Source organism: Lynx canadensis, chromosome D3 (assembly GCF_007474595.2).
Source record: "Lynx canadensis isolate LIC74 chromosome D3, mLynCan4.pri.v2, whole genome shotgun sequence".
Classification (NCBI taxonomy): Eukaryota; Metazoa; Chordata; class Mammalia; order Carnivora; family Felidae; genus Lynx; species Lynx canadensis.
This window is the reverse complement of record NC_044314.2, coordinates 84,620,202-84,638,744: the sequence shown is the minus strand read 5'-3', so window position 1 is coordinate 84,638,744 and position 18,543 is coordinate 84,620,202. Positions and strand designations below refer to the sequence as shown.

At 36.4% G+C, this 18,543-nt stretch overlaps 1 protein-coding gene across 1 annotated transcript in view; it reads right to left on the bottom strand.

Annotated features, from left to right (window-relative positions):
* Positions 1-18,543, bottom strand: part of ATXN2 (ataxin 2) — a 118,988-nt gene that overhangs the window by 10,281 nt on the left and 90,164 nt on the right. The window contains 4 exon segments of the mRNA XM_030336252.1: positions 3,386-3,518; positions 3,829-4,013; positions 17,447-17,507; positions 17,889-18,041. Coding sequence (XP_030192112.1) covers positions 3,386-3,518; positions 3,829-4,013; positions 17,447-17,507; positions 17,889-18,041 — 532 coding nt within the window.

Here is an 18,543-nt window from a genome sequence, read left to right as displayed (position 1 = left end):
GCTGAGTTCCACATGCTGACTTGTTTAAATGAATAAAATCATCTAATCGAAAGACCAACATGGCATTCCACTGAATAACCTTAATATAAATAATGTACCAGAATAAGAGAGTATTTACCAAGTTTAATTCAAAAGACTCAAACAGATTTGTAAATCATTATTAATAAAAACATCATTATTCTGTAAGATATTTATCAGGCATCTGGAAGTGAATCCCAAAACTTAAGAAAAAATAGTTAATATTAAACATGGGTGTGATATCATTCCTTATTAAAATGTCTACATAAATGGGGTGTAGGTACACTTGGAAGGATATGCACCAGAATGTTAACAGGTAATTATCAGGTGGAGGGATAACAGGTGCATTCTCAATCTTTTTGCCTCCTGTATTTTCTAATTTATCTGCATTAAACTACCAAAAACAAACTCAAAAAGGATTCTGGATCTAACTCTTCTTGATGGCTCTAGTTGGTAGAGAAAGTTTCATTACTACTATTTCTGAAAGGGAAAATGCCACTGCCCTAAAAGAAAATTAGGTGAATTACAAGACAAGATGTTAAAGAAACAAAAAGGAACTTCTTCCGTTACTCCTAAGAAAAACTTCTTAGGAGGGATGGGGCAATGATGAAAGTTAGATTAAAGTCAAAGAGATGAAATTTTTGTGATCAAAATCCTTTCTAAGATAGCTAGAAAGAGAACAAGGTCAACAACTACTTAGAATGTATGATAACTCCTAACAATGTAACTGTTCAGTAATCTGTCCGCATACCAACCATCTGAAGATAACAATCAGTCTTTAGTCATTACTGTCCTTTCTATTCTCAAAGCCTTTTGCTATGGCCATCCAATTGGTAAGTGACAAAAAGGTGACACAGAACTGTTGCCAACATCTCGGTGCATATTCTTTTGTTTGCATAAAAATTTGAAAATATTTAGATAGAACGGATCTTAACAATAAACATAATTCATACTAAAAACATTTGGTTCCTTTGGGAATATGAAATATAAACTGCTCGAGGGGTATGAGAGTAAAATTAGCATTTCTAAGCAACAAATATATCTTAAGTTTAAAATAATGTACTCTGAAAACATATCTATGTGTCTTTATCTGGCATAATTAAGATTTGGAAGATCTAAAATAACTGAAATAATTATTGAAGAATTAATGAATTTGCTTTAGTAGATTAAATTATGGCTTATACTTCATTTCCTACTGTTCTTTTTAGAGTATGGAGTACCCAAATGAGAACCCTGAGTAACCAGCAACAATCCTATGAAATCCAGAGCTTCACCCCAACCTGTCCCCTCATCAACAGACATCAATTAAATACAAGCCATGGAAATTGCAGGAGAGTAGTTCAGATCTGGCTGAGCAACTTTCTCCTGGCATTAAAAAAACTGGTCTTAATGACTAGTTCATTCCAGATTTCACTGGACATTAGGTCTAATGTTTTGTTTGCAGTATTTCTGATTTACCCATATTTCAATTGACTTCAGGGTCCAAGGCCAACTGCTTTTCAAATAGAAAAGTTTTGGGAAGGTAGTTATAAAACCATTAGTGTCTCAAATACAGTGTTTACTGTACAAGCGATTTCAAACCAACGAACATTCATCCAAAAGGAAAAACCAGATGCTGGCAGTGAGTGAACACACTGAGGAGAAAGATTCTTCTCAACATCACAGTATTACTACAATGTCTCAAAAGCATGGGTACACAGACAGTTGTTCTCTAAAAGCAATGGAAATTTTAGTTCAAAAGTTTTAGATCTTATTCAAAGGGGAATATGCCAGAAAATGGGAGGAGAGAAATGTTTTCTCCACTTGTTAAATCATGATGTATTTATCAGAAATATATAAAAAAAAATCATAATGAACTTTTCACCTAAGCCTTTAGCAAACCAGAAAATTGTTGAAATATATACAAATTGCATAAAAGTATACATGATGAGTCAATGGTGTCTTTTTATACATATTTAGTCCTGGTTAAGACAAGCCAATGACAAGCAATCATAACCAAAATCAGTCTGTTGATATACTTTTCAATTAAATTGTGAATGGGTTTCTTGTAAGAAAGTTTCCCAAAATGTAGCAATTACCTCATTTTAATTCAAAGAGAATAATCCACACTAGGAAGTTTTAAGTGATAATGTGGAAAATTAAGATCAGATTTAAGTTATTTTATAAAAACCATGCCTATGATCACGTAGATTTCCTACCACCGTGAACATATGCAATAGAAGCATGTCTCCAGGAAGTAAGCACGAGCAGGTTATAGGTGACAAGAAGGATGATTGCTGCTGCCTGAGTCCCACCTAGTCTTATGAACCTCTAAAATCAAGTGTCACCTGAAGTTAAAAAGGAGAAAATCTTTATTCTTAGTCATTAAAAAAGTTTTAAAAGGGTTAAGAACTGAAATGGCCATGTAATCACATGTAACTATGATTTCATTCTAAGAGCGGCACACTTTTTATCTGTATGAATGAACTTGAATTTCTCTCCTCACACTCTAAAAATTGAAACGCCAATGGGAAAACCTAACTGACCGCACAGGAGCGCTCAGGAAAGTTCACAACAAAATTTACATCTTAATGAAATCAGCACTAATTTAATGTGATTTTGAAAACTATAATATGGGTCAACTCACTGATTCTATATTACAAGATGTAAGTGGAAATCTTAAATTCTCAACAGTGAAAACCATATTATTTTAGTACTTCAGACACCTAAGTTGACCTGCACAAAGTTCTCCAGCCACAAAACTCAGATGGAGATTTCTGCTTATTATTCTTATGTATACCATTTAATTATTTTATATAGGATACTTTTCTTCATTTTACCATTACTTATGTTGACTGTATTTAAAATGTGACTCATGTCTAAAGCATATCTAATGTTAGACTATTTTGACCACTTAAAATACAGCATGAGGCAAAAACATACTTTTTAACATTTTAACATTTGTTAACATTTGTTAAAATGTTAACAAAGAGCAATAAAAATACGTAATGCCAGTAACTTCCAGGGGAAGAAGAGAAGCAGAATGTTTCCTTGCTGGAGAGTGCTTTCATTATGGTAAAACTTTCTTTTGTGCCTTAGGCAGGCCATGCCAAGTGGTGGTAATACTGATGAGGAAGAGGAAGAAGATGGCTTTCTCCACAAAATATGCTTTCTGTTACACAAATCATTACGTTTCAGTTAAACTAAGGAGAAACATCTGAAGACAGAGGAGTTTTAGGAACAGATTTGCCAAAACTTATAGAAATGGGTTCATCTTTTCTTCAGATTCATGACCCTCAATGGCACAAGTTATTCTTAAAGTATCTTTTCAGAGGTTTAAAACAAATTAGTCACACAAACTGAAAGAGACAAACAAAAGTCTTCCTACCATACATCGCATGCGTCTGCTCATGAGCCCCGTACTGAGTTGCTGAAGAAGACACTAAACCAGGCTGGGCATGTGCTGGTGGTGCCATCATTCTAGCATTACCCTGTATTACAGGACTATAGACATGAGGATGCTGTGTTCAAACAAAAAATAAAGAGAAAACATTAAACTATCAAATACAGTCAAGCAAATTTTAGTTAGATGTCTTAACTCCATGGTTTCCAGAAACAAGTCTGAAAATCCTAAAACTGTTTTTGGCTATTTCCTTTGAAATACGTTAACACTGATCAGCAATCTTATATGAAAAAGACCCCCCAAGTCCTTAGCTATCTACTTCACCATAACACACAGCACAACTATAAAGGAAAACCCCTTTACCATATTAAAAGTTAGAAGTTATTTAAATGGAACAAAAATGAAGAGTTTGGTCGTATCGGCCTTACCTGAGACTGATAATGTGGCACATGCTGAACAAGAGGCTGATTTGGAAACTGCTGAGGACTATAGGCAACATATTGTGTGGAATAAGCTGGTGGGGTGGCCACAATCGGTGGGCCTGCTGCTGAGGCTGGGTGCATCATGGTGCTCTGATGATGCTGGTCTTGCCGCTGTTGGGGCATATTTGGTACTGCAAAAAAGATGACTTAGTATTAGAAAAGAGCATCTGCAGAATCAAACACATGAACACGGTCCACGAGCCTGGGCATGATTGGACCCTCCTGCCTGCCTTTCCAATGCCATGCTATACCATTCCCTCCGCTGCTGCAGCCACTCTGGGCTATTTTCCTGCCACACAGGCTATTAGGCCTCAGTCACAAACACTGATTCTCGAAGCTCAGCTTGGACAACTCTGACTCATCCTTCAGGTGTCAGCCTGAAAGCAACTTCCTCAGAGAGACCCTCTATAATGACCCCCAGATTTGATCAAATCCCTGCATCAGACTCTTACAGCACTATAAAATGCTTCTTTCATACTACTACTCAGATAACCCCTGTCTGATATGCCAAATTATGCCACTTGCTACAGAAGGGCATTAGACGTATACAAAGAAAAACAATAGTTCACAAAAGCCAATATAGAGCCAATACTAACCTTAACTCCATCTTAATTTCCTACCACTGAATTCTTACACAATTTCTTGCTTTCTCAAAACACAGCATCACATGCTATCACGTAGCAGATTTCTAAATAGCTCTTTTTTAACAAATGTTTTTCGTCTTTTATTATTCCACCCAGATTTCTGCCTATGGTCCTCCTCCTGTTAAAATTCTAGTTAAGAATTCAACTCATGGGGTGCCTGGGTGGTTCAGTCAGTAGCGAATGCGATTCTTAGGGTGTGAATTCGGATCCCACACTGGGTGCAGAAATTACTAAAAAAAAAAAAAAAAAGAAGAAGAAAAAGAAGAATTCAGCTCAACTGTCATCTCCTTTGTAGTATCTTTCCCAGTTTGCCCAAAAGAGCTAGCTGCATGTTTTGTGTATCTTTCCCTTGCATGTCTATTGTAACACTGATTGCTGTCTGTGATGGGTTTACGGAGGATGTTAACAAAGCCACTTGAGGGAAGAATCATGAACCACTGCCCACAACAAGGTATGAGGCACAAAGAAGGTATAACTTGGCATCTTCATAAAATCACCAGAATTATACAAGTAACTACTAGTTTAGTGACAAAATTTGCTTTTTATTTTAAATATGTGAATTTTCTTAGTATACATTTAGGGGAGCTATATACTGTTTTATCTATTCAGAAAAGCCAATATGAAAGTGGGAAAAATGAAGATGGTAATATCTTTCTGAATTTGATCTTCAGAGTCCACATATTTCTTTTTATAAATTTTACTTTATTTTAAAATGTTTTATTTATTTTTGAGAGAGAGCATAAATGGGAAAGGAGCGGGGTGGGTGGGGCTAGGGAGGGACAGGGGGGCACAGGGACAGAGAATCCAAAGTGGGTTCCACGCTGTCAGCCTCAAGCCTAATGCAGGGCTCAAATTCATGAACCACAAGATCATGTCCTGAGTGAGCCAAAGTCGGACGCTCAACTGACTGAGCCACTTAGGCGCCCCTCTACATAATTTTTTTTAAGTTTATTTACTTATTTGGAGAGAGAGAGAGAGCACACACTCGCAAGTGAGTGGAGGAGAGAGAGAGGGAGAGAGAATCCCAAGCAGGCTCCCCACTGACAGTGCAGAGCCTGATGCAGGGATCCATCTCACGAACTGTGAGAACATGACCTGAGCCCAAATCAAGCATCAGACACTTAACCAACTGAGCCACCGAGGTGCCCTGAGAACACCTGGGGTGTCTGGGTGGCTGTCAGTTGAATGTCCAACTTTGGCTCAGGTCATAACCTCAGGGTTTCATGAGTTCGAGTCTCACATGGGTTTGATGCTGTCGGCACAGAGCCCACTACAGATCCTCTGATGCTCTGTCTCCCCCTCCCCTGCTCATTGCTCTCCCTCTCAAAACTAAGTAAAACATTAAAAAGAAAAAGCCAATTCCTTTTAGTAAAGAAAAGCCACCCCAAATTCCTATAACATTTTTATCAAATGAAAGGTTATCTAATTAAATTCACTAACTGAACTGAACCTTTTCACTATTTTTTGATATTTGATTATGACTCTCATATTAAAATTAGAAAGCCAGTCCAGTGTACAGTCTTAAGATTTAAAATTCTAGTTACACATACAGAAAATGTCTGAATACAATCTTTTTTTATTTTTTATGTTTATTATGAGAGACAGAGAGAGACAGACCAACCATGGTAGCAGGGCAGTGGAGGAGGTGCAAAGAGAAGGAGACACAATCTGAAGCAGGCTCCAGGCTCTGAGCTGCCGGCACAGAGGCTGATGCAGGGCTCCAACCTCATGAGCCGTGAGATCATGACCTGAGCCAAAGTCAGACACTTAACCAACTGAGCCACCTAGCCACCCCTATAATCTTTAAACATAAAAAATTCAATTATACAAAACAAAATCCTCCCTTCCACCGTCTGCATACCATTTTCGCTAATAGCAACCACTATCCTACTCATTTGCACATACGCATATGTATTTATACAGACATATACCTGGGTCTACAGTGTATATATTTTCCTTAAATTTAATCTACTTAATATTAAATGATACCTGGGTGGCTTAGTCAGTTAAGTGTCCAACTCTTGAGTTCGGCTCAGGTCATGATCTCACAGTTCGTGACTTCAAGCCCCCCAATGGGCTCTGCACTCATAGCACAGAATCTGCTTGGGATCCTGTCTCCCTCTCTCTCTCTCTGCCCCTCTCCCACTTGCTCTCGCTCTCTCTAAAAAAGATGGTAATGGAAATTCATACTCTGCATAGCAAAAAATAATTGCTAATTTTTAAAGGAGCGAATAATGGCACTATTAACTATGATTTTTAAAACAAAAAGTCTGTAACTTTTTTTTTTTTTTTTTAACGTTTATTTATTTTTGAGACAGAGACAGAGCATGAACGGGGGAGGGTCAGAGAGAGGGAGACACAGAATCTGAAACAGGCTCCAGGCTCTGAGCTGTCAGCACAGAGCCCGATGCAGGGCTCGAACTCACGGACCGCGAGATCATGACCCGAGCCGAAGTCGGCCACTTAACCGACTGAGCCACCCAGGCGCCCCAAAAAGTCTGTAACTCTTAAATATACACACTGAAATAGTGATAGGTGAAATTATATGATGTCTAGGATTGCTTCAAAATAATCCGGTGAAGGCAGGGTGTAAGGCAGTGAGGATATGAATGACCATCACTGGTTGTGAGCTGATAAAGCCTTTCAAAAATGTTTGTAATAGACAGTTAGCCCAACATGAAATAATTTTTTAAAAATGACTTAAAGATGATAAACAAATGCAACTTGTAAACCTCATTTGGATCTTAACTGGAACAAATTAATTGTAAAAATATACATATATTTTAAAGATACCTAGAGAAATCTGAGGATATCAGGGAAGAACTGTTCATTCTATTTAGGGGTGATAATGGTACTTATAGGTGTTTTATTGTTTTAAGAGCCCTAATATTTCCAGAAAAATGAATAATTTACAGATAAAATGATATATCTGAGACATGCTTCAAAATAATCTAAAAGGGAAGGGATGTTATAGGTGAAACAAAATTGTCCTTGAGTGTATGATTTTCAAAAGTACTTGTATAGTACTGTACTATTCTAACTGCTATATATATATTTTTTAATTTTCAATAAATAGGTTTTTAAAAAACTTATTTATTTTATTTTTTTTAGTAGTCAAGATATGTATGAAGCTCAAAAATAAAGAAGAAAACCTGGGAGTGGCTGGATGAAAAAGCAGTCCTAGCGGAGATAAGCACTCTAATAGAACAGAACAAAAAAACCCAGAAATAGACTCAACTGCACATGGGCCCTTAATATATGATAAAAAATAGTATTTCATATCAATTTGATCTCTGGCCATAATGGAATTAAAATTCAAAAACAGAAATACATCTGGAAATATTCAAATATTTGGAAATTTCAACACAATGCCAAATAACCCACTGGTCAAAAAAGAAATTATAAGACAAAAAATATTCTGAATTGAGTAAAAATGAAAATACAACATAGTAAGTTTTGGGGATGCAGCTAAGACAATGATTAGAAATTTGTGGCTTTAAATACTTCTATTAGAAAAGAAAGTTTGAAAATCACCAACTGAAGCGATCACCCTAAGAAACTAGAAAAACTGCAAATTAAATCCAAAGAAAGCAAAAGAAATTAAGTGATAAAAAGCAAAAATCAACAAAATAGAAAATATAGAAAAAGCAATGAAACTAGAAGTGGTTCTCTGAAAAAATTAATGAGTCTCTAGCAAGACTGATCAAGAAAAAAAAGGGAGAGAAACAAATTATTAGTACCAGAAATGAAATACAGAGCATCATTACAGAGACTATAGACATTAAAAAAATAAAGAAGGGGCACCGGGGTGGCTCAGTCAGTTAACCGTCCAACTTCAGCTCAGGTCATGATCTCGCGGTTCGTGAGTTCAAGCCCCATGTCAGACTCCGTGCTAATAGCTCGGAGCCTGGAGCCTGCTTTGGATTCTGTGTCTCCCTCTCTATCTGCCCCCCACCCCCACTCATATTCTGTCTCTGTCTCTCTCTCAAAAATACATAAACATTAAAAAAATAATAAAATAAAATAAAAATTATGACAACTTTAGGCTACTACATTGGTAAGTTAGACAAACGGCCACAATTAACTGGATAACAAAACGATACAAAGACATTACAAAGTAATGCAAACTACAGATCAATATCCCCTAAGAACATAGGTGAAAAACCTCCTAACCAAAACACTATCAAGTCAAATCCAGGAATGTGTAAAAAGGATAATACACTATGACTAATGTAAGTGGGATGCCAGGAATGCAAAGCTCGTTCAATTCACAAATAAATGTAATTCTTCAAAATAACAGCAAATCAGAAAAACTATATGATCATCGATCATCATAACAAAGTATTTAACAGAAGTCAATAGCCAACCATTCATGATAAAAAAAAAAAAACCCTCAGCAAATTAGGAATCGAAACCACACCAAACAGTATGCAGGCATTCCTCAGAGATATCTAGGTTTGGTTCCAGACCACTTCAATAAAGTGAGTATCACAACAAAGTGAGTCAAGTGTGTTTTCTCATTTCCCATCGTTCTAAAAGTTATGTTTACACCATACTATAGCCTGTAAATGCATAACAGCACTGTCTACAAAAAACAACATGCATACATTAAAAAATACTTGATTCCTAAAAAATGCCAACCATCATCTCAGCTTTCAGTGAGTTTGTAATCACTAATCACAGATCATATATATATGTACGTGTAAATATATATATGTGTGTGTGTATATATATATGTATATAAAACAAATAATGTAAACATTTAAAATAATGAGAATTACCAAAATATGACACAGAGACAAATGCTGAGCAAACGCTGTGGGAAAAATGAAGTCAACAGACTTAGACTTGCCTGACAAAGAGTTGCCACAAAACTTCACTTTATTTAAAAAAATAAATAAAAGGCAGTATCTGTGGAATTGTAATAAAAGGGAGTATGCCTGTACCTAACAGTGTAAGATAATAATAACAGTGTAAGTAAGAACTTAGGATAAGTTCTTTATCCTAAGAATAGGAACATGGTAAGGATCACGTCACTTCTAGTCAGTAATGTATTAGAAGACTTAGCTAGTACAATAAAGCAAGAAAAAGATACAGTGATTAGATTATGATGGTGTACACAGAAAATTCTAAGTCTAAAAAAAAAAGCTACTAGAGGGGTGCCTGGGTGGCTCAGTCAGCTAAGTGCCCAACTTTGGCTCAGGTCATGATCTCATGGTTCATGGGTTTGAGCCCCGCACTGGGCTCTGTGCTGACAGCTCAGAACCTGAAGCCTGCTTCCTGCTTCAGATTCTGTGTCTCCCTCTCTCTGCCCTTCCCCCACTCGTGCACTGCATCTCAGTCTCAAAATAAACAAACCGACAAACATTTTTAAAAAGCTATAGAAACAATAAATGTGTTTAGCGAAGTGGTAAGACAAGACACAAGCTCAATATTAAAAAATCAAGTGTATCTCTATATACTTGGTAAACAATGTTAAAAAATTTTAAAACACTGAAACAATAGCATAAAAATATGAAATACTAAGTGATAAATTTAAGAAAATATATGCAAAACTTATACAATGAAAAAGACTACAAAACACCGGTGAAACTGAAGATCTAAATAAATGGAGAGATATACCATGTTTCTGAACAGGAAAATTCAATACTGTTAAAGGGGGACACAATTCCCCTACAAACTGATCTTCAGATACAATGCAGAATTCCAAACTGGTTCTAAAATTTATTTGATAATACAAAGAACCTAGGGTACCTAAAACAAGTTTAACAAATAAAACCGGAGCACCTACATGAATTGATTTTAAAATTTATTATAAAGTAACAGTAATCAAGAAAGTGAATACTAGCATGAGGATAGACACACGGATCAATACAATAAAAATTAGTTCAGCAACAGACCACATATATATGGTCAACTGAATTCTGTGGAAATGCAGAGATAATAAGTAAAACAGAGGCTAGTGCTGAGAAAACTGAATATATGCATATACACATATGGGGAAAAAATGAACTTCAACATAACCTCAAGCCCTACACAAAAATTAATTTCAGATTGATCATATACCTAATTTTGGAAAAGATAAAACATATTAAACTTCTAGAAGAAAATATAAAAATATTCACAATCTAGGGCAGGCAAAGAGTTCTTAGTAATGACACAAAAAAGTATGAGTGATAAGAGAAGAACTTGATAAATGGGACTTGATCAAATTTAACACCAGCTCTTCAAATGAAAACCTGGCTAAAAGCAAGCCACAGACTGGGAGAAAATATTTGTAACACCCATTTCTGATAAAATACAATTATTAGTAGGAAAAGAAACCCAATGTGAACAAAGGGAAAAAATTTGAACAGACACTTTTGCAAAAACTCACAGTCAATTAATGCATGAAAAAATTGCCCATGATCAGTAATCATTAGGGAAACACACTCTACAACCATAATGAGACACCACAACACACCCACTAGACTGGCCAGAATTAAAAAGAGATAATACCAAGTGTTGGCAAGAATGTAAAATATTTGTAACTCTCACACAACTGATCAGTTGGAATGTAAAATGATACAATCACTTTGGAAAACAACTGATCAGTTTCTTATTAATTTAAAATTGTACTTACCATACAACTCAAAAATCCCCATTCTAGGTGTTTAAGAAATGAAAGCAAATACTTATACAAACACCAGTACACAAATGCTCTTACAGCATGTTTATTCGTAATAGCCCAAAACTGGAAATAACCAAAATATTTATCAAACCTGTAACAAGTAAATTATAGTTTAATCATCAAAATGGAATGCTACTCAGCAATAAAAAAGAACTGATACAGGTGACAACATGAAATATTTTCAAATTATTATGCTGTTTAAACCAGATGCAAAAAACTATATACTATATAATTCCATTTATTAAAAAAATTCTAGAAAAGTCAAATCTAATCCATAGTAAGAGAAAGCAGGTCAATGGTTGCCTGAAGCCAGGGGTAGGTGAGTAGAGTTTGATAAAGAACAGACACAAAGCACAATCATTACACCTTGGTTGATGAGGCAATAACACATGGGTACGAGTAAATACAAATTCATCAAAATGTACACTTCAAAGGAATACATTTTATTGTATGCAAATTATAGAAAACAACTAATTTAAAAAATCTGGATAGCCATTTGGAATAAGATTAACTAGATTCCTCTTATACAGTATACATGATGACTTCCAAATAGATGAGAGATTTAAATGTTAAGAAAAGGAATCTGTATACATTCTGAAAGAAAATGCGTATAATTTCCTTCACTACATGAGTGGGGAAAATATTAAAAACTCTGAACCAAAAAATTCAAAGGTAAATCTCAGGAGAAAATTAGAAGACTTTTAAGGAAAAAAAAACCATGAGAAAATCTTTGCAACCTTGGAGTATGCAAATTCAGGAAACCAAAGCATAAGCATACAAGAAAAACTGAAATAATGGTCTGCAAAATTTAAAACTTCTGTTCTTCCAAAGACATTTAAGAAAATAATCCACAGATTACAAAAAAAAAAAAAAAAAAAAGGTTTGAAATACACACATCAGAAAAAGGACCTGTATCTATCCATACTAATTCAATAGGACAACCAACCAATACAAAATGAAAAAAAAAAAAAAAAAAAGAATGAGAAAAGCCTGATACACAAATATACAGTAATTTCAATGGAATAGATCTTAAAACAAAAAACCCCACAAGTGCAGAACAGTACATATAGTATGCTTCCTTTTTTACATGATGGAAGAAAACTGTTAACACAAAGATGCCATGACAATTTATTTTATTATTTTTAAAGTTTATTAGAGACAGAGACAGAGACAGAGAGAGAGAGAGAGAGAACACGCAAGCATGAGCGTGCATGAGTGGGAGAGGGGCAGAGAGAAACCCAAACAGGCTCTGTGCTGTCAGCACGGAGCCCAACGTGGCACTCAAACTCACGAACCATGAGATCATGACCTGAGTAAAATCAAGAGTTGGACACTTAACCAACTGAGCCAGCCAGGTGCCCCGTCATGACAATTTAATGAGGACATAGTCTTTTCAACAAATGGTGCTGGGGTATGTGGAAAAGCACATGCAAAAGAATGAATTTGGATCCCTATCCTCATACCATGCACAAAAATTAACTCAGAATGGGGCACTCGGTTGGCTCGGTAGGAAGAGCAAGTGACTCTTGATCTCGGGGTCAGGAGTTTGAGCCCCATGTTGGAGTTAGAGATCACTTAAACGAATAAAACTTTAAAAAAATTAACTCAGAATGGATTATCAATCTAATAAATGTTGCAGCCAAACTATAAAACTCTTTATAAGTCACAGTAAATCTTTGTGACTTTGGTTCAGACAATGGTTTTTCCTTAGATATAACACCAAAAGCATAAGCCACAACAATAAAAACACAAATGAATTTGCATCAAAATTAAAAACTTCTGTGCTTACAGGGTGCTTCTGGTGCTTGGGATTCTCTTTTTCCTTTCTCTGCCCTTTCCCGCTCACATGCTCACACATGTATGCTCTTTGTGTGTCTCTCTCAAAATAAAATAAACTTAAAAAAAATACCAGGGGTGCCCAGGTGGCTCTGTCTCAGTTGGCTGAGAGTCCGACTTCAGTTCAGGTCATGATCTCACAGTTGGTGAGTTTGAGCCCCGCATCGGTTCACTGCTGTCAGCACAGAGCCAGCTTCGGATCCTCTGTCCCCACCTCTTTCTGCCTCTCCCCCGCTCATTCACTCATTCAATCTCTCTCTCTCTCTCTCTCTCTCTCTCTCTCTCTCTCTCTCTCTCTCAACAATAAATACACATTTAAAAAGTAAAAAATAAAACGAAACTTTTGTGCTACAAAGGACACCATGAAGCAATTTTTAAAACTCTCATCAAATGGAAGTATTTGTAAATACTTTATCTGATAAAGGGTTTGTATACAGAGAGTATAAAGAACATCTACAATTCAATAATTAAAAGACAAATAACCGAGTTAAAAATTAGGTCAGGAATCTGAATAGACATTTTTCTACAGCGATATGCAAATAGCTGATAGGCACACAGAAAAATGCTCAATACCATCAGTCATTAGGGAAATGCAAATTAAAACCATGATGAGATACTTTATAACCACTGAGATAGATATAACCAAAAAGACAATAGCAAGTATTGGCAAGAATGTGGAGAAACTGGGATCCTTGTACACTACTGATAGAAATATAAAATGATGCATACACTCCAACACAGTGATTTCACTCCAGGAGAAATAAAAACCTAAGTCTACACAAAAACTTGCATACAAATGTTCACGGCAGCATTACTCACAAGACTCAAGAGTGGCAGCAACCCAAAGAGGAATCAATTGATGAACGGATAAATAAGATGTGGTATATCCACACAATGGAATAGTATTTACCCATAAAAAGGAATGAAGTACTGATAAATGCTCCAACACGGATGAATTTTGAAAACATTTCACTAAGTAAAAGAAACAAGGCAGAAAAGCCTACATACAACATGTTTTCCCTCATACGAAATATCCAGAATAGGCAAATCTATAGAGAAAGCAAGCATATTATGCCTAGGGTATGAGAGTGTATATGCATGCGGAGGGGGAGGGGTAACTGCTAAAAGGTACAGGATTTCTTACTGGAGTGATAAAAATGGTCTTTTTTTTTCTTTTTAAAAGTAATCTCTACAACCAATGTAAGTAAGGCTCAAACTCACAACTCCAAGATCAAGAGTCAATGCTCTACCAACCGAGCCAGCCAGGTACCCCAAAAATGTTCTAAAATGTGCTGTAGCAATGACTGGACAACTCTGATACGCTGAAAACCACTAAACTGTATACTTCAATGGGATGGATTTTATGGCATGTGAATTATATTTAAATAAAACGATTTTAAAAATATATATTTATAGAAAATGAATATTCACAAAAATAAACACTGTGAGGACAAACAGAAAATAATTTTAAACGATCATCTGCTGATGATAAAAAAAAAAAAAAATGATGCACCTACTAGAACAGAAGTGATTAGAGAAAGTACAAGTGGAAGAGACTGGGCTGGAGGCAAGACTTCTCCGAATGATCTCTTTATGTCATTCCACTTTGCAATCTTACAAATATTTTGCGTATGCATAAAATTAAAATAATCAAAAAGCTATCCCTGACAAATGAAAACAAGTCCAATCAGATTGGTCTATCTATGTGTCAAACCACTGATATGACTCCGTAACTCTGGAAGACAGTATTTTGGAAGTAGCAAAGACACCAACAGTTTCTCACTCAGAAAACTGGCACTTACACAATTCTTAATGAAACAGATAGTAAGGAAAAGTTAGACAACAAATATTTAAAGACTATTTTATACACATTGTAGTAAAATGAAACAGGCTCACCAAGATGGGCCCCTGCGATCCTGCCTCCTGGTATTCACACCCCTGTGTAGTCCCCTTCTACTGTTCCAGGTTGGCTTTGTGTAATCTACAGCATACTGCAGAAGTTATGTCACTTCCAAGATTAGGTTGTAAAACACACTGCAGCTTCCACTTAGATCAATTTCTCTCTGAATACTCATTTTGGGAGAAGCCAGCTGCCACGTTATGACCAGCACTATCCTGTCAACAACTCTGAATCTGGAAGTAGATTGTCCAGCCTCATTTAACCCTTCATATACTACAGTTCTAACCAACATCTTGGCTGCAATTTCTTAAGAGACTCTGATGCAGAACCACCCAGTTAAACCGCTCCTGAATTTCTGACCCTCCTGAGATAATTTACGTTTATTGTTTTAGGCAGCTAAGCCCTGTGATAATTTGTTAAAAGACAGATAAAAAGATAGGATTGGGCTATCACCACCTGAGCCCTTAATTTTACCAATACTCAGAATAAGACCAATATTGTGGACCTCCTGAATGATCTAATATAAAGCACTGATAATCATCTTAAATATTCTTACCTCTCTCCTACAAAAAAGTTAAACCTGAACTGAAGTACTCAATGCCATCACAAGGAGTAGAGACACAAATCTAGAATACGGGACATTCCTACATAACAACTGGTTCCTGCCACAAAGCAGTAACAGGAAAACAAAGAGAAAAGGAACTAACTACAAAGACATGTAATAAATGTAATAATTTATAGATCAGGGGCATCTGGGTAGCTCAGTCGGTTAAGCATCCGACTTTGGCTCAGGTCACGATCTCACTGTTCATGGGTTCAAGCCCCGTGTCGGGCTCTGTGCTGACAGCTCAGAGCCTGGAGCCTACTTCAGTTTCTGTGTCTGTCTGTCTGTCTGTCTCTCTGCCCCTCCCCCACTCATACTCTGTTTCTCTCAAAAATAAACATTAAAAAAACTTTTTTTAAATAAACAAAATAATGTATAGATCATATTTTGATCCATATTCAAAACAGATCAATTATAAAAAATATTTTTTTAAAAATGTCTGTTTGGGGGTAGGGGTGGGGGTAGAGGCAGAGAGCCCAATTTGGGGCTCGACTTACAAACCAGGAGATCATGACCTAAGCTGAAGTTGGACACTTAACCAACCCAGTGCCCCTAAAAATGTGATTTTTGATCCAATCAGGATAATCGATTAGATAAATTTATTAGATGAAAGGGAATTACTATTTATTTTATAAAGTGTGATAACACCACTCTGGCCATCTAAGAAAAAAAAGCCCATAATTCAGAAAGATATACACTAAGTACATAGGAATAAAATGGCATGATGTTTGCGATTTACTTTTAATACTTCAGCAACAAAACAAAGCACCCTCAGGTAAATATGGCAAAATCTTGATAATTGCCAAATGTGAATTATGGACAAACCAATTATCCAGTCACTTCCCATCTTCTGAGCATAGCATATGTTTATAGGTGCTGTTCTTGACATGTGCCTGTTCTCCCTTACTAGAAATGACCCTGCCTCCTGAAGATAAAGTGCCTCTCTCACACCAAGAGCCATACTGTACTATAATGCCATCTTAAAAAGAGGAAACATCCCTCTACTATGAAGATTCTGATGGTTTCTGAAGTGAGCTGGCCTCTGCTCAAAAAGAAATTCTGGATGGGGAGTAGGGATGGGGGTGGGGAACTGCAGGTTAGTATAAAATTCAAAGGTCAGCCAGATACCATATGTTTTCACTCTTATGTGGATCCTGAGAAACTTAACAGAAACCCATGGGGGAGGGGAAGGAAAAAAAAAAAAAAAAAGAGGTTAGAGTGGGAGAGAGCCAAAGCATAAGAGACTCTTAAAAACTGAGAACAAACTGAGGGTTGATGGGGGGTGGGAGGGAGAGGAGGGTGGGAGGGAGAGGAGGGTGGGTGATGGGTATTGAGGAGGGCACCTTTTGGGATGAGCACTGGGTGTTGTATGGAAACCATTTTGTCAATAAATTTCATATATTGAAAAAAAAATGAAAAAAAAATTCAAAGGTCAGCAACTTGGTAAAATAATTTAACACTCTTCAAAATTTAACATTGAAAACTTCAGAATTCAATTATTCTTTTCAAAGAATTCTTTTGAACAATCATAACTGATGAGCATTTCTCCTCTCCTAGTTCTGTTCATAAAAATGCACCTCAGGGTGCCTGGGTGGCTTAGTACATTAAGCATCTGACTTCAGCTCAGATTATGATCTCATGGTACATGAGTTCAAGCCCCGCACTGGGCTCTCTGCTGTCAGCAAAGAGCCTGCTTTGGATCTTCTGCCCCTCCGCTGCATGCACACACTCTCTCTCAAAAATAAATACACATTAAAAAAAAAAATACATCTGAACACCTTAGGCAGTGTTGGGTACCACAAGTCAGCGTACAGGCTCATCAAAAGTCAAAGCTGAACCACAAATATTACTTAATTCATGCAGCATGCACACTTACAAGCAAACACAGGCAGGATTATTCTCACCTTTACCTGCTCTATATGTCTTGGCTTGATTCACTGGCATGGGCGTCATAGGTATAGGGTATAAAGGCTTGAGAGAATTAAAAAAAAAAAAAAATGAAAATTAGGCTCTTATGATAGTAAGAATATATTTTACTATTTTCTCTTACTGGTATATTGTTAGAGAGCTAGTTCTGAGGTCTCCTGGTTTGCCAGGAGTCATTAAAAAATAAAATCACACTCACACCTAAAAGGACAAACCCCAAACCAGTAAATCTAAACCATCTTTCTTTCTCACCAGAAAACATTCTCACATTTTATACTAAAAACATACCATGCCATCACATGCCTCCTCTTTTCAAGTATTTTTGTTTCGCCATCACTACCTCAAGTCACCCCATACCTAGAGAGCGCTTGGGGTCAAATACAAATAACTAGGGAGGGTAAGTGCACATTAAATTCTAGGACTTACTTGCACGCCTGGGCTCACTGGGACTGGATACATCATATTTGGTGCAAAACAGACAGGCTGAGTATAAACTGGAGCTGGCTGCTGATGACCCACCATAGATGGGCTAGGTTGTGCTTGAGGACGAGGTGAAGTTGGGGTGGTAGAAGGCTTTGGCTATAAAAATAAAAATCAACTATCTTCAGATGAAAAGCTATTATTGCAATCTGAAAACTGATCTTCTCATCTTTCTAAGATCTACTCACTTTTAATTAGTCCCTTTTAATGAAAAAAACTTTAGAAAATAAACTTCCATATGTTTAAAATAAAAGGAAAAAGTTATGTAGGAAATGAAATTTGCCAACTCATTTATTACAATAATTTGCCAACATCAATAATACTACTACTAAAAATGACAGCTTTTTAAGCACCTAAAAATAAGTGATCCTTAAGGAACTGGAGAAAGTTTTTAACATCTTTTTAAAATTAATTAAAAAAAATTATTTTTAATTGTTTACTTATTTTTGAGAGACAGAGCGTGAGTGGGAGAGGGGTGGAGAGAAAGGAAGACACAGAATACGAAGCAGGCTCCAGGCTCTGAGCTGTCAGCACAGAGCCTGACATGGGGCTCGAACCCATGAGCCGCAAGATCACAACCTGAGCCAAAGTTGGACGCTTA